The sequence below is a fragment of the Garra rufa genome, chromosome 22, assembly GCF_049309525.1.
Source record: "Garra rufa chromosome 22, GarRuf1.0, whole genome shotgun sequence".
NCBI lineage: Eukaryota > Metazoa > Chordata > Actinopteri > Cypriniformes > Cyprinidae > Garra > Garra rufa.
The window spans coordinates 18,548,922-18,566,452 of record NC_133382.1 but is presented as its reverse complement, the minus strand read 5'-3'; the positions used below and the strand labels follow the sequence as shown (position 1 = coordinate 18,566,452).

Sequence of the window (17,531 nt, the reverse complement as noted above, 5' to 3'; positions counted from 1 at the left end):
ATCGCTGTCGCCCCCTTCGTCAGCTGCCTCTACGCTGGTCCCGGTTGTAATGTGTGATTCCTTTAAGCTGGATCCCATTCTTATGGCCCTTTTTGCATTACTCTGCTCCCCGGACACGGCTGTGCTCCCCTCACTAAGGAAGGGTCCTTTGTAAGCCTGTTGGTCCTGGGCAGGTTATGTGAGCTACTGTTCCCAATCAAGCGTCTGAGGCTCATCCACTCTTGGAGCTTCATTGAGCAGCAGCCCAGGTTGTTAGGCCACTTTCTGCCTCCCTGCTATGGTGTTCTCCTTGTTGGTTGAGCCTAAGCAGTGTAACCCTCACCTTTGAGGGTTACCTTTCAGCATGACCACTTCCTGAGTGTTTGAGATCACCTCTTTCAGCTCCATTAGGCAGCAGCCTCAGGTTGTTAGGCCACTTTCTGCATCCCTGCTAGGCTGCTTTCCTTGTCGTTCGAGCGTAAGCAACACTCCCCTCACCTTTGAGGTTTTCCTTTGAGCGTGCCGCTCCTGATTGAGCATTGAGATCACCTCTTACCGGGTCCTCCGCTCTTTGAGCCCCATCGAACAGCGGGCTTAGGTCATTCAGCCTCTTTCTGCCTCTTTGAGGCTGCTCTCTTTTTGGTTTAGCCTAGCAGTGATCCCCTTACCTTCGAGGGTTTCTTATGAGCACGCCGCTCCCAGAATGAGCCTTTCCTATTTTAAGAATGGGGCCTCCACTCCATTAAACTCTGATGTCAGGTTGAGGGGTTCCTTCTGCTTCCCTGACAGACTGAGTTGTGGTCGAGCTAGCAGTGCTCCCCTCTCCATAGAGGGTCACCTGTGAGCATGCCGCTCCCCCCTGAGCTTCTGGACATTCCTCTAATTTGAATGTCAAGTGCATCACATGCTCTAGAGACTGTCCGGCTGGTTTCCTAGGCCTGTCTGATTATCAGCCTCCGTTACCCCTTAAAGGAACACTCCGCTTTTTTTGGAAATAGGCTCATTCTCCAACTCCCCCCGAGTTAATAAATAGATTTTTACCGTTTTGAAATCCATTCAGCCGTTCTCCTGTTCTGGCGATATCACTTTTAGCATAGCTTAGCATAGATCATTGAATCCAATTAGACCAATAGCATCGCGTTCAAAAATGACCAACAAGTTTAGATATTTGTCCTATTTAAAACTTGACTCTTCTGTAGTTATATTGTGTACTAAGACCGGTGGAAATGCAAAGCTGCGAGTTTCTAGGCTGATAAGATTAGGAACTACACTTCCATTCCGGCGTAATAGTCAAGGAAGTTTGCTGCCGTAATATGGCTGAAGCAGACGGAGTATTATCAGAAATGAGTTCCCAGCTAGTTTAGCATTTACACATGTGCTGCGTGGTATTACTGCTCCTGCTTCGGCCATATTACGGCAGCAAACTTCCTTGACTATTACGCCGGAATGGGAGTGTAGTTCCTAATCTTATCAGCCTAGAAAATTGAAGCTTTGCATTTCCACCGGTCTTAGTACACGATATAACTACAGAAGAGTCAAGTTTTAAATACAACAAATATGGAAACTCGTTGGTCATTTTTGAACTTGATGCTATTGGTCTAATAGGATTCAATGATCTATGCTAAGCTATGCTAAAAGTGATATCACCAGAACAGGAGAACGGCTGAATGGATTTCAAAACGGTAAAAATCAACTTATTAACTCGGGGGGAGTTGGAGAATGAGCCTATTTCCAAAAAAAGTGGAGTGTTCCTTTAAAGGAGTAGTTCACTTTCACAACAACAATTTACAGATAATTTGCTCACCCCCTTGTCATCCAAGATGTTTATGTCTTTTTTTCTTCTGTCGTCAAGAAATTATGTTTTTTGAGATAAACATTTCTGGAAATTTCTCCATATAATGGACTTAAACGTTGCCCCGATTTTTGATTATTCAAAATGCCGTTTAAATGCAGTTTAAATGCGGCTTCAAATGGCTGTAAACGATCCCAGTCGACGAAGAAGGGTCTTGTATACCGAAATGTTCGGTCATTTTCTTAGAAAAATATAATTTTATATACATTTTAAGCACTGATACTCGTCCAGCGCTAGGGCTTGTAGTGCGCATTCGCGACTCTACGTACTCACGTCGAAAGGTCACGCGTGACGTATGCGAAACTACAGACCCAGTGTTTACAAAGCGAACTTGAGAAGAGAGAAGTGCAACGCAATCAAACGCTCTTTAGCAACAAAGTACAACATAAAGTACAACGATGTCGGACAACTTTGAAGCTGGAGGAGCACATGAGATGGAGTTTTTCACCGTTCCCTATACCTTTTTGAGCCAGAATACAGACGATAAACTCTGTCAGAGAGAGAATACTGCGGCGGCGGCGACACAAGCCTCGGGCAGACCGCGTTCAAACGAGACGAGATGGTGGTGCAAGTGTGGAAAATGCCAGCCATTTCCAACCGAGCAGGAATCTCAGTGCTGTTACGACTGGACCACATCTGTTCCACTGTTACAAACAAACGGCGAGTCAGGTGATGGATGGGACTGCTTCAAGCATTCGCTGCGTTACAGAGCACAGTGGACGTAGTACTTAGAGGCGCGAACGCGCACTACAAGCCCTAGTGCTGGACAAGTTTCAGTGCTTAAAAGGTATGTAAAAATATATTTTTCTAAGAAAATGACCGAACGTTTTGGTAGACAAGACCCTTCTCCGCCGGCTGGGATCGTTTACAGCCATTTGAAGCCGCATTTTATGTATCCTTGCTGATACCTCTAGAGCAGGGTGTTGCTACCAGGAATCTGTCGAGTCAGTTCCTCTGATCAAGCTCATCCAGAGCTGACAGTAGCCCCCTGGAAATCTGCACTTTAAATTTTAATAGGACATAATAAACCATCCAGGTAACTTTGGCATACTTATTTCAACATACTATGATTTGGGACATACTAATTCTAATACTATTTAGGATGGAAAGTATGCAAATTGTGATGCAGTATAAAATATTTACCAGACACAAGGTAGTGGTGACACCTGAATAGAAATATTCATAATTCTGTTTAGCTGAAAATATAGGATTATTTTAGATATGCTTCACACTTTCATGAAAAACACTGGTTACAAGCTTGTAGGATACATTTTATTTTTTATTTTTTAAAAATGTAATGTTATATTTTAGAAAAATGTATGGGGGTAGGATAATAGCTGTAAACAAATACTTTTCCATACTTTTCATACTACATTGAAACCTTGCTATTTAAACTCTATGTGGATATTAAGGGAGTTACTGTGCTTCCTGCCTCAGAGTTTCCACTTCCTGTTGTTGTTTTCCGGCACTGCAGCCTGGTGTATTCAATGATGGAATGCTAGGGTGAGGTGCCATGAAATGGAAAGTGGGTGAGCAGAGAGGGGAAAGGGGCCAGGTAGAAGTGCCAAGCAAAATTTCTCTTAACAGGCCTCCTTTGACTACTCACCTAAAACTATATGAAGTCAATAAATCTGGCTGAACTTCTTAAATGTTTAACAGTACACACATGTTCCAAAGTGAATGATAATGTTGACCTTTATTTAAACTAGTGGTTGGCCGTTATCGGCGTTAACGTGCTGCATTAACGTGAGACTCTTATCGAGCGATAAAAAAATATCGCTGTTAATCTATTCTCAAAGTTGGGTTGGGAGCTGGGTCTATACTACACAAGCTATGATGACTTTCACCTTGATATTTTAGCGTGGATGTATACCTAGCCGAATTGCACTGTAGAGGGTGAGAACGAGTCTTCAAACCTGTGTGTATGACTACTGTGAAATTACCACATCGAACGAGACGTGCTAACATGGATGCAGCTATGAAGCTTCGGGGCAGGGGCGTTGCTAGACCCTTTTTACTGGGGCACGTGCGTGAGTTATAATTTACTTTGATAATTGCGAAATAAAGACATTATACTATATGCAACAACTGAATTGACGCTTCTAAAAGCAACGCAGTTTAACCGAAGACTATGCACGCAGATATCCATGCCCGTGCGCGCCTGTGTATTTAACTGCAATGCGCACGTTGCGCAGCCTTTTATGCAGAAGTACATGCAGTGTAGGAATAGTATAGTTTGTATAGTTAATTGTGTTGTAAATGCAATTGTAAAGCAGTTTGTGATGCATTTTGGAAACAGGAGATGAGCCCCTGGTCTAATGCGCCGCCTGGCTTGAGAAACCCCTTCTCAAAGACTTACTTTTAGTCATTATTTGGGTAGCACACAGAATTCAAATTAGCCATTTTAATCTAGATTAATCTAGATTAATCTCACTGTAATCTTGGAATTAATCTAGATTAAAAAAATTGATCTATGGCCACCACTAATTTAAACATTTAACTTCCCCATCTGGAGGTTTATTTTTGCATCTGCTTTCAAAATGGACATTGAATTCACAGCCATTCATCATATCACTGTTTAAAGGGGTTGTGTCCTCAAAGTGGGTGCAGTTTTCCAAAAAAGTACCTTTGTCTGCCCCCATTTTTTGTTAGTAAGTGTTTATGAAAAAATCATGTTACACTTTATCTTGTAGGCATCAAAAAATAGAGACATGTCATAACTTTCTGGGAAGGGGAAGTTGCTTTGTAGATGTTTATATTACTTTTCTTATCATGTTATTTTGGTTTGTGATAGGCTAAACGCCACAAAGATGGAGGACTGTCATCCAATCAGAACACTAAATGTGTGTCAGGCAAGGGCATGGACTGGAAGTGTCCCCGCACAGTGATGCTGGAGAAGAACTCTCAGGGATTTGGTTTCACGTTACGGCACTTCATAGTCTACCCACCGGAGTCTGCCCTCCACACTAACCTGAAGGTAACAAAAAAAGGTGAAAAACAGCCTGTATTCTGTTATTTTTCACAGGAGCATTTCTAAAGAATCTTCACAGAGCTCTTTTCCAAACAATGACAAGTTCATTGTGACCATGACTGTTGAACTATACAGTATGTACTATCAAGAACAGCAACATAAATATAGTCCATATGCCTTAAACATTTAATCCTAAATCTTCTGAAGGCCTGCGGTACAGTTATGTAAGTAACAGACTGAAATTAATAAGTTAATTTGACATTAAACTCCACATTTTGCAGATGAAATATCATTGGTAATTAACATTTTTTTTGGCAGTGTGTGTACACAACCACCCTATAATGATAAAAATCCAAATGTATTAAATGTATGTTTTACACCATCACAGTGTAATAAAATAATAAAATAAAATTTGCCAATGGCCTTTGCAAATTTTACTTTAAGTAAAAGTACTTTGTTTTAAGGATATTTCTCCAGGTTAACAACACAGAATACTGATTAATGCAAGACAATACTTTTTTTCTGTCCTTGCTGAAGAGCAGGGTGGAGGGGTGGTGGTGAAGCTCGAGGGAGTTTTCCCCTTATGAGAGGAGGGCAATCTTTACATCTTCTAGATCCATTCTTTAGTGCTGTTCTTGTGTCAAAGTAAGAGTTGCAGCAAAGGAGAGTTGAGGCAACATCTAGATGCAGCAGTCACTTTAACTAACAATAAACCTAAACCACACAGGAGAAACAGATGAACACGAGAGCTACAGCAAACCAATATAATCATGATAGGAACAGGCAAAAAGCAATTTAAACTGGGGACTATAAATGCACAGGTGGGGCAAGGGAAACCAGCAAGGGGATACTCAAAACAAAGGAAAACACAGATGAAACAGTATTCAAAGGGAGGGCGTTTAAGGGAGGGAGGGATGAGTTTAATTAATCTAGATTCATTCAACTCATTAAAGGAAACTCCAGGACCTGAAATGGGTCTGTCAGATAAAGGAGGCATACAAAATGTGCAGTGTTGGGGGGCACCCAGGACCAGGGTTGAGAAACACTGCTCTACACTTTGAATGCCCAAACCTAGTCCTGGAGGGCAGTGGTCCTGCAGAGTTCAGCACCAATCAAACACACCTGAATCAGCTAATCAAGGTCTTACTAGGCATACTGGAAACTTTCTAGAAGGTGTGTAGAGGCAAGAAGGAGCTAAGCTCTGCAGGGCACTGGCCCCCAGGACCGAGTTTGGGCACTCCTCCTCTAGTGCATAATAGTTTGTTCAGATAACTAACCCAAAGAATTACTTCAGGAATAACCCCTGCACAATTTGTGTTAAAACTATGAATGCATTGTGGAGAAGTGTGCTGTTACTTATCTTTATGTTTTATGATAAAACTGGCAAAAAAGCAGACTCCATAGCAACACATTAAAATACTCAGAACACCTTAGCAACTGCATAAGAATGCCCTTTTGGTATGTACTGTACTATATTATATGCACTGTTGCTTTGAATAAGAAAGCTTCTACTATATAGCTACCAGCCAACATTTAACTTTTCCATACTTCCCCTAGTTGTGTAAAAGGCATGTTACCATACAGGCCTCAGTGGTTCAGCTGACTTCAGACATTCCCTCTTGTCTTGCAGGTTGAGAATGGCAATGGCAAAGGTAAGTGGATCTAATCCTTGAAATACTGCACTGTTCTTTGTAATATTACAGTTGTAAATTATTTATAGTTGTTGTATGATCTTGCTCAGGAGGTCAAAGGTCTTGTCTGGAGCCAGTAGACACTATTTTTGTGAAGAATGTGAAAGAGAAAGGCCCAGCCCATCAGGCAGGCCTGTGCACAGGTAGGGAAGAATGATATGCCAATGTCTGAAATGTATAATGACTTTTGTCTGTTAAGCATGACATGGAAAGTTGTTTGAAATTCACTGTAACTGTAATAAGGTATATTGCTTTTATAAAGTGGTGATTCCATAAAACATTTATTTAAATATTTATTTCATCAAAAAAGTGATATTGCGAACAGCGGCGGCTGGTCAATAGGGGGCGCTGGGACGCCGCCCCATCAAGTTAGCCAAGGAGGAAGACTACTTCAACATGTTCAAAATAAGTTTAATATATATTGCAAAATAATCACTAAATTGCATTATTTAGTCATACTATTCAACTGGTAGTCATGTTAGCACCTATTAAAAAAAAAAAAAAAAAAAATAGAATTAGAAAATTAGAAAATACTATAAATTGATAAACTGTTCTGTGTGATGACGTTCAATGTCTCCGACAGCGCCTGTTGTCCCATTTAGCAACTTGTTAGTAAGTCTTTTTTAAGAAACCTAACAGTTAAAAAAAAAAAAAACACGAGTGACTCAAGTAACTTGAGGCGATCATCGGGGTCCAAGCACAATAGCTTGTGTAGATGATTCAGTTACACAATGGACATGTCTCTTTTCAAGTAAATTATGAGTCTTTATGTAAGTATTATTGTATGGGGCCAGGAGACTTGAGGCAGAACCGGCTGGGCAAAGACCCTCCAGGGCAGAGCCGGAGGTGGAGCAGGAGGCTCGGGAACCCTCCAGGGCGGAGCAGGAGGCGGAGCAGCCCTCCGGGGCGGAGCAAGAGGCGGAACAGCCCTCCAGGGCAGAACAGGAGATGCAGTAGCCCTCCAGGGCGGAACAGGAGGCGCAGGAGCCCTCCAGGGCGGAACAGGAGGCGTAGGAGCCCACCAGGGTGGAGCAGACGGAACAGGAGCCCACCAGGGCGGAGCAGACGGAACAGGAGCCCACCAGAGCGGAGCAGACGGAACAGGAGCCCACCAGAGCGGAGCAGACGCCCATCAGGGCGGCGCAGACGGAGCAGGAGCCCACCAGGGCGGCGCAGACGGAGCAGGAGCCCACCAGGGCGGCGCAGACGGAGCAGGAGCCCACCAGGGCGGAGCAGACGGAACAGGAGCCCACCAGGGCGGCGCAGACGGATCAGAAGCCCACCAGGGCGGAGCAGGAGCCCACCAGGGCGGAACAGGCAGCCGCGTCACGGACTGGAACCTGGGGAGAACAGAGACAGAGGAGGTAGACAGAGCAGGGGAAGAAACAGAGAGTTCAGGGGTGAACGCCGCCTCCATAGTCATGACTAGGCAGACAGGGACTTCAGGGGTGGCCTTCATAGCCACATAAGCCTTCATAAGTCTAGGCAGTGCAGGCTGAGCATGAAGCCTAGGAGGTGCGGGCAGGGCAGGGAGTCTTGGTGGCGCTGGCAGAGCAAGGAGCCTTGATGGCGCTGGCAGAGCAAGGTGTCTTGATGGCGCTGGTAAAGCAAGGGGCCTTGGTGGTGCTGGCAGAGCAGGGAGTTCCGCTAAGCACGCCACCTCCAAAAGAGGTATAGGCGCAGCGGACATGTGGATAGGTGAGGCCTCTGCAATGAAGTGTGCAGACCACACACTCAAAATGGCAATTGCCATTATGGGAAGTGCCGTAGAAGGTGGAAGGCCAATCGGGTTAGTGGGCGTATGACTGGGAAGCGTTGGCTCTGCGTGGCTTGACTCAGGAATGACAGCAGTAACGTGACTTGACTCAGAAGTGACAGCAGTAACGTGACTTGACTCAGAAGTGACAGCAGTAACGTGACTTGACTCAGGAATGACAGCTGTAATGTGACTTGACTCAGAAATGACAGCTGTAACGTGACTTGACTCAGAAATGACAGCTGTAACGTGACTTGACTCAGAGATGACAGCTGTAACGTGACTTGACTCAGGAATGACAGCTGTAATGTGACTTAATTCAGGAGTAACAGCTGTAACGTGACTTGACTCAGGAATGACAGCTGTAACGTGACTTGGCTCAAGAAATACAGCAGTAACGTGACTCGACTCAGAAGATGCACCTGCAGCTTGACTTGGCTCTGGAACAACAGCTGCAACTCGACGAGACACAGGGGTAGCTGCTGGGCTGTGATGAAATGCAATCCTAGCTGTCCGTACAGACATTAGAGGCAAGTCCAATACGTGGGCCATCATGTGAGCTGACTGTAAGAGAACCGCCATCTTGTGAACTGGCTCTGAGATGACGGCCATCTTGACAGTACTTGGCTCGGGAAAGACGGCTGTAGGTTGACTTGGAACTGGAGCGACAGTTCTGACATGACTTGTGTTGGAAACTTGACTGAACTCAGGAAACACAGCTTTAACTTGACTTGCCTTAAAAGCTTGACTGGACTCAGGAAATGCAACTGCAACTTGACTTGTCTTGGAAACTTGACTGAACTCAGGAAACACAGCTGCAACATGACTGGACTCAGGAAACACAGTTTTAACTGGACTTGCCTTGAAAACTTGACTGGACTCAGAAAACACAGTTGCAACTTGACTTGCCTTGGAAACTTGACTGAACTCAGGAGACGCAGCTGCAACTTGACTGAACTCAGGAAACACAGTTTTAACTTGACTTGCCTTGAAAACTTGACTGGACTCAGGAAATGCAGCTGCAACTTGACTTGCCTTGGGAACTTGACTGGACTCAGAAAACGCAGTTGCAACTTGACTTGCCTTGGAAACTTGATTGAACTCAGGAGAAGCAGCTGCAACTTGGTAAGGCTCTTGTATGGCAGCTGTGACGTGATGGAGCCCCGCTTTAGTCGCCATCTTGCAAACGGGCTCCACCGTCGCCGCCATCTTGCGAGCGCACATCACCGCGGCCGCCATGTTATGCACGGGCTCTGCTGACTCCATCATAGCATGGGCACGCTCCGACCCGGCCGCCATCCCACTAGCGATCCAGGGGCAAACGTGTCTGCGGCATCGTGCTCCGGTAAGACCGCCAATTTGCGAGCGCGGTGTGCGGCCTCTACCTCCGCGTTGCCGCGTTCCTTCTCTGCGGCCCCCACGGTGCACGGCGATCCCACGCACATAAGTGCAAAGTTTAAAAGTGCGGCTAATGATGAGTGCGGACCCTCACGTCTCAACCTTGCCTTTAGCGGCTCATTAACACCATTGAAAAACATTTCAATAATAATACAGTCCGGGAGGGTTGAATAGTTAGCAATGGCCAAAAACGCACGGATGTATTGCTCGAGTGAACATTGTCCTTGTTTGATTCTGCATAGGATTCTGTCGGTGTCCATATCGAAAGAATGTCCGGGGGTGAAGCTGCTGGATCCTGTTGTGCTGGATTGTTTTGTCACGGGGGGAATGAGACGAGAGGCGAGCAGATCCATGTGCAAGCTTTTATTATAAGGACGAGGCAGAAACATGGTCAGGCAGGCAGAGTCGTAACGGGTACAAACAGATATAACAGACGGCAGGCACAAGGGAGGTCAAAAGAACAGGCGTAAGTCCAATCAGGGGCGAAACAATGTCCGAGAGGGGCGATCCAAGAGAATGGTCCAAAACGATGCGAGCATTAATCCAAAAGGCGGGCGGCAGATAAACGAGAAACAAAGACCAGGCAGGAGGGGAAAACTCGGGAAACTAGGAAACAACAAAAGTACTAACAACAATCCAGGAAGTGTATAGGGAAGTCCGGGGCTTTATAGAGCGCCTGATTGGTCACGGGGCTGACGCAATCAGCGTGGTGGAAGATGGGAGATGCAGTCCAAAACGCAAAGCAACAGTCAGAGAGCACGAAAAGGTGAGAGTGACATCTGGTGGTGGATAGTCCGCAGAGCACCAACCAGATTCGTGACACATACATTTAGTTGTGTCTGACAACTTGACAAATATATTGTCAAAAAAATAATGGTCTAAAAGTATTTAGTATTTATAGTTTTTGCATAACAGTTACTTATTATATTGGGCTTTATTAAACTTTATAAAAATGAATTTATATGCAATTTCTTACTACAGATTCTTACAGTCACAACTGAGATCTATCCTGTGGCTCCCTCGTGTGGACAACATTAGTAGTAGTAGTAGTTTTTATTTGAATGATTACAAATGTTTAATGATTTACTGATGATACTCCTAAACTGATTCTGTAACCCCCCCCCCCTATTTTTTTATTTTCTTATTTTTATTTTTTTTGGTCTCAACCAATCATAATTAATGAATTTAACTATCTGATTAATAAGTGTGTGTGTTTGTGTTTAGGAGACAGGCTGGTAAAGGTAAATGGAGAAAGTGTGCTGGGAAAAACTTATTCTCAGGTCATAGCGCTGATTCAGAATTGGTGAGGCCATTTCAAATATTAATTAATGAGTTTTACTTATATTTACAAGTGTATTTATATCTACAGGCAATTTGTACTTCATAACAGGATTTGTTTGTATTTAGTGAGAATGTACTGGAGCTGTCCATCATGCCTAAAGATGAGGATGTGTTACAGTTGGTAAGTATGAACATGACCTTTCTTCTTTCTTCCTCTATTTCTACTCTATTTCTTTTCCTAACACCCACATACATAATCAACTGCTGTAATGTATAAAAAGTGACTCTAATAAGCCAAACTGTCTAATAAGCCCCCGTAAGCATATATTTTATTTTCTAGCCTTATGTTACCCCTCCTCCTCCCCACTGCCACCTGTAGCTATCTGCTAGGGGGTTCTACATTTCTTGCAGCCTCCATCCTTTGTTATTTTTGACTAAGCTGAACTAATTATTGCATTTGCTCAGCAGCAGCAGCATAGCGGATCTTGTCCACCAAAATAAATCTTATGTATATTTCATGCCCATGCCAATAAATGCTGGTTGAAATTATCACTCTGAGAGTTGTCATGACTAAACTGTGGTTCAACCTATGCACAAAAAAAAAAAAACATTCAAGACCTTGACATTCAACAATTTCTTCTCCTTTGTGTCATTCAGGAGAGTACCGCAACATATGCATGTGGTGATGCTGACGGTGAAGCTGGCATTCTGACATAGAACCTGGGTGTGCTATGCCTAGTTCATAAGCAGAGAAATGCACACACATGCATCGTGGTACTCTCATTAACATGCATCAAAGACTGACATGGAAGAGAAGAAATTGTTGAATAAAGTTGTTATTTTTGTTTTCTTTGTGCACAAACATTTCCGTGGCTTCATAAAATTAAATGTCCTTACTGCCTTTTTTGGGCCTTGAAACTTCTAAAATGACAAAATTAATTGTAGTTTATTTGATGTTTCATTGCCCCCAGTTTCTGTGGTTGCCTGAACTTGTCTTAATTCTATTTCCTCATGATTTTGTCCACTTGCCTTTCATTCTTAGGAACATCCCCATTCAGTTTTTTTTATATATCTCTTACAGGCATATTCTCAAGATGCCTATCTGAGAGGGAATGAGCCATACACTGGAGAAGCCCAAAACCTTCCTGAACCTCCTCTGGTCTGTTATCCAAGCAGTAAACCCACCTCCACCACCCAGAACCACAGTCTTCATGACAGCTTTAACTATAAACCCAACTCCGCTCTGGATAGCTCTGGGATCATTGTTGGGTCTCAACGTGCCCATCACCACCTGACTCACCACTGCGCCCACTCCTCATCCTCAGCAGGGATAATGAACCTGCTGGACTTCCACTTTGCTAACCACAATGCAGCGATCACCTCCGCCTCGCTCCCCTATCCTAGGAAAGGCAGTCTTCCCCAAGCTCATAGTGAATTGTGTCACCAGGCTCTGTCGAATTGGTATTACAGCCAAGCGGAGCGACCAGGCCTTGGTATGTCCCATCAGCACCGTACCATATCTCATGACCAGCTGTGTGAGCTGGGACCTGCACTGGGAGGGTCTTACGGTGGATGGCCACACAGCCCCTCTCAGGACACCCTTTTTCACCACTACAGTGCAACGATAGGGGCCAACCACTCCCTGAGGAAGCTATGTAGGTGGGGTCAAACCTCCAGTCATTCCTGTTCAGAGAACCTTCTGGCTGCATATGCTTCCTATAACCAGAGTTATAGCAGTTCGTTAGACACTTTAGAAAAGGCATCTGTTCTGATTCTGCCGCATTACAAAAGACCAACATGCCCTCATCAAAGCAATCAGCCATCCAGGGTTGAGGAGTGCCCAAGTCTTGACCATCATGAGGCTGTTTCCACAACAGTTCCACCCTTAGATTGTGGCTTAAGCCAAGCCCAGCATGAGGCTGTTCAGATCAAATGTTTACCTGCACAAGTTATAGATGATCAAAAGTTGGGCTACAGCAGCTCCTTTTGCCAAAAGCCCAGCCAACTTATGCAACGGTCTCACTCCTTCAGTGACCCCTCCAACACTTCACTTCACCTCAGTTGGACCCCCACTCCAAAATCTGACCCACTGCAGAGTATGTCCTCCACCACTACTCCCGAATCAGTGCTTCAAGACTCAGCTACAGCAGGCTCAGTGGTTTGTGGGTTTAGTAAGGAGACTATTCAAGCTAAGAGTCAGGTAGTGCTTCGACAAAAGCACCCCCCAGGCAGAAAAACACCTCATGGTGTGCTACACCCTAACTATGCTCTACCTGAGGATACACCAGAACCCATTTCAGCCACAGCTGCTCCCTCAATGTCAGAAGACTCTTTGCACCAGACTAATGGCATACCACCCTTGCATGTGGAGCAGGACTTCCTGGCCGCCATTCCTTTCATAGGTCAGTGAGGACTGATTGAAATTATATTCTTTATTTTAACAGATCACTTTAGATAATGGAAAATAACTTAAAGGTTTTATTTCAGTTCTCTAGCTTATGTTCAATTCATTAGAATTATGTATAGACCCAAATAGAACCTGCAGCAAACAAAGGCAGGTTTTTACAGAATTTAAACACAAAATCAGTTTACTTAACATAACCCTGGGTTTTTTGATAGCAGTTTGAGGTGTTTCACAATGATAATTTGTTTGTGAATTTATTATGCTCTTATGACACCATGTAGAGCTGCTTGCTTATGGCAAAAATCATAATCATAATTATTATTTGGTCAGTGTGGTAATCACGATTTATTAACATGTTATGACCAAAATCTTTTTTCTCTCCAAAAGTTTTTTACAACCGCAATATACATAAAGTATAAAATAAAATATTTTGCTGAAAATAAGTTTTTGTATGATAGCAATATCACCTGCAGGACCCATTGAGACACATTGGGCAGAAGTTTCCACGCTGCCAAGAGGTACACTAAGGGAACCAGTCGCCTCAAGACTGGCCTCAGGTGTATTAGTAGTCAGCATGGTGCTCTGAAGTGCATGACCGGCAGGGACCAACAAAACTGGCTGCTCTGATAACCCCCTTAGGAAGTTGCCAGCCTCTCAGAGCTACCAATGGTGGCAGGGTTAACAGACCAGCCCCCTGATTCCACTGAGGAGAAGTGGGAGCATAGTAAGCATTGATAAGGAAAAAGGTTGTTTTTAAATATCTCACAATTTGACTGTTTTTACTGTAGTTTTTATAAAGGCAGCTTTGGTAAGCATAAGATACTTTCTTACCTAATTAATAATTGAAAGAATTTCACAGATTTCCCACCTCATTCAGTGCAAAAACGTATTTACTTCATCCATATTAGAACCCTTAATCCAGTGTCAACCCTTGATAAGTTAAAGAAAGTTTAAGTTAAAAAGATTAAATGATTTTTATGTCTGTTGTCCAGAGCAGTGCCTTACTTTCCAACAACCCCCACTGAAACCTCCCTCACACCTCTAACTTTCGCCTCCTCTGATAGATGAGCCCACCAGTCCCAGTATAGACCTGTGTGCTCGTCATGTGCCAGCGTCCTCTGTGGTGTCCAGCAGCCTCTTTCAAGCGTCTGCCCACACCACCAGTTCCATTGTCACCTTCCCCCTTACCAGCCTCCCCTACACAGACTGCAGTGAGTTGCTCCTCCCGGTCCACCACCCCAAATCCAGCTTCCTACTTGTGCATGTTTACATTCTTGGTGTCATCTCCCATCTTGCCTTTCCTTTCCTAATCCATCCCTGTTGACACTGATAATTATCTGTCTATCCAATACTTGTTTATACATAGGTATTACTACGTAACACCACAAAACGTACATTTCTGTATGCTTTTTATTGATGCTGAAAAGTACAATTTGGACGTATTGTAATGTTTAAAACTAAAAATGGCTATGTATTTTTATTTATTTTTTGCTAAAAACATAAAAATATTTACAAATCTTTTATATCATTAAGTATTTGTATCAATGCATTTTTTTATAATTTTATCGAATCGATAAACAATTTAGATTTTTAGACCCCTTAACCTAACTAAGACTTGTCATAGCATCCTGGTTAGAAACGATCAACTCTTTCACTGATGGTTCACAATTCATTTATTGTTCACATTTCGTAGAGCCATTACACAACATAGCATCATGAACCACCGTAATAACTAGAGAGAGAGAAAGAAAAAAAAAAAAAAAAACACGAATCTCGAGAGTTGAAACACCAAACCAACAATCAACAAACAAACATTAATCTCAAACAAATCACACACTTAAATAAAACATGATTACCTTGTTCTCCCTTGAACCAGGAGCTAAACTCATAAATTGAGAATCTGTGAATCAGCCGTGTATCTGTGCTTTATTGGCGTGTTTCGCTTAGCATTCCATGACTAGCGTGCTTGCTTAATGTCTAATACTACACGCGTCATATATCTGATAGGCTCAGTAAATTCGGTGTCATAATTAAAGTCCCTAACTATAACATAATTTACCCAACAAAATCGAACAAAATACAACATACACAAATAATAATAACATAATTCCAAATCACAAAAAATAAAGTAACACATCACTTCAGGTTTCATTACACTCCCACCAAATCATACAGTGTATATAAAACGTGAATGATTTCCAGATATAAACGCTCTAGAACTCACAGTAAACAAACCCATTTTATGCAAAGCACCAATTTTTACTCCCTCAAGAGAGAATAAATAATGACACCAATTGGTCTCCATCAACAGTACAAGTTTTTGTATAGGCCTTTCAATCATTGATGGTTTATCAAGACGTTTGCCTTTCATATCAAGTTTTGAATCGCCTAGACATATTCTGGCTTTTCTAACAAGTCCATCAGTACTAACGGTAGTCTCTTTTACTCTGCCCAGTCTCCATTGATTTCTTGGCAAATCATCATCTTTCACTATAACAATATCACCAACCTGAATATTTCTCTTAGGGACGTGCCATTTTTGTCTAACGGCTAGATTTGCAAGATATTCTCTGCGCCAGCGACTCCAGAACTGTTCTAACAGATGTTGCACTTGTCGCCATCTTTTACGGGCGTACACATCTTCCTTGAAATTTCCTGGGGGAGGTAAAGCAACCGTGGACTTTAATGTGAGTAGATGATTAGGAGTGATTGGTCTTAAACTTTCAGGGTCAGTTAAACAATCAACAGTGAGAGGTCTGCTATTCACTATTGCCATAGCTTCATAAAAAAAAGGTTCGCAAAGAAGAGTCATATACACGTCTAATACTACACGCGTCATATATCTGATAGGCTCAGTAAATTCGGTGTCATAATTAAAGTCCCTAACCATAACATAATTTACCCAACAAAATCGAACAAAATACAACATACACAAATAATAATAGCATAATTCCAAATCACAAACAATAAAGTAACACATCACTTCAGGTTTCATTACAAGGGGTGTGACGAGACACTTATCTCACGAGAGGAGACAAAACGAGATTTTGGGTTCACGAGAACGAGACGAGATTTTTAAACTTTTTTTAAAATAAATCCTCAATGATGAAATATATAGGGGAAAATAGTATTTTATTCAACAAAAAACAAAATGCAAAAAAAGTAGGTGCATTTTGATTTTGAACTTGTACTTCATGAAATTAAACTTATATTTTAATTATGCAGTAATAAACATGTAAACTAATGCTGCATGATTCTGGGTAAACTGAAAAACAATTTTATAAACTGGAGATCACGATTCTGAAGAAAAAAAGGATTAGAAATCTAAACAAAATTACGTAATTTACTAGTGGTTCTGAAATAATGTTCATTGTCTGAATTTAAATAAAAAGAAAGAAAAAAAGGGAGCCCCTGTCTCAATTAATAAAGACTTGTTTCACTGTTGGAATCTCTTGAATATAAAATAATTAAATGACAAATACTTTTTTTAAACGTGCTGTTGCGTCACCTCCTGGCGAAAGAGAATAAATGCTAGGCTAATCTACAGATGTGTTAGAAGATACTTTCGTTTTGATCGCTACTGTAGACAATAAGTGTTTAAATCCAAACTATAAGCTTTTATCCCAGTACTTATGTTATTTAAATGTCTGTAACAAAGAAATATTGATGATTATGTGGTTAAAAAAATACTGTTGCTTTCTGAAACCGCAGCAGTAAGAATGCAGATTTGAATGTCTTCAATAGGTGCGTTCGACTTCATGCGGCGCTGCGCAGATCGATCGGCGGCTGACTTGAAGTAGTGCATGCCGGTTAGAAATTTTGTCCGACTTGAACCGGCGCCGACGGCACGTGACGTTCACGTGTGGCATCAAAAGGCGAGAGCGTTTCGAGAACAGCGCAGGGGCGGACTGGGACAAAATTTCAGGCCGGGAAATCTCACACTCATCCAGGCCATCCCAAAAACCCACAACAAATTCTGAAACCATGGACAATATATATATATATATATATATATATATATATATATATATATATATATATATATATTAGGGATGCACCGATACCAATCGGTCGATAAGCTTGCGCGTTTTGTCAGTAAAGCCGGTTCTGTAATCAGCGGTAAATGCCATCAGGTGAGTGATTTCACGTTGAGCCGTATATACTACACACAGCCGTTGTTTACCGACGAGCTGCGCAGC

General features: G+C 42.6%; 2 protein-coding genes across 6 annotated transcripts in view; both read left to right on the top strand.

The window, feature by feature from the left end:
- The window catches only part of LOC141297672 (LIM and SH3 domain protein 1-like), a 311,981-nt gene that overhangs the window by 175,550 nt on the left and 118,900 nt on the right, over positions 1–17,531 (top strand). The window lies entirely within an intron of this gene.
- The window catches only part of arhgap23b (Rho GTPase activating protein 23b), an 81,760-nt gene continuing 68,858 nt past the window's right edge, over positions 4,630–17,531 (top strand). For 4 of the 5 annotated variants that reach the window (XM_073828051.1, XM_073828050.1, XM_073828054.1 and 1 more), the window contains exons 1-7: positions 4,630–4,808; positions 6,433–6,454; positions 6,544–6,636; positions 10,872–10,950; positions 11,055–11,109; positions 12,010–13,330; positions 14,397–14,543. In XM_073828051.1, the coding sequence (XP_073684152.1) occupies positions 4,692–4,808; positions 6,433–6,454; positions 6,544–6,636; positions 10,872–10,950; positions 11,055–11,109; positions 12,010–13,330; positions 14,397–14,543 (1,834 nt within the window). In that variant the 5' untranslated portion in view covers positions 4,630–4,691. The remainder of the gene's footprint in view (positions 4,809–6,432; positions 6,455–6,543; positions 6,637–10,871; positions 10,951–11,054; positions 11,110–12,009; positions 13,331–14,396; positions 14,544–17,531) is intronic. The other variant, XM_073828052.1, reaches the window with a different exon arrangement.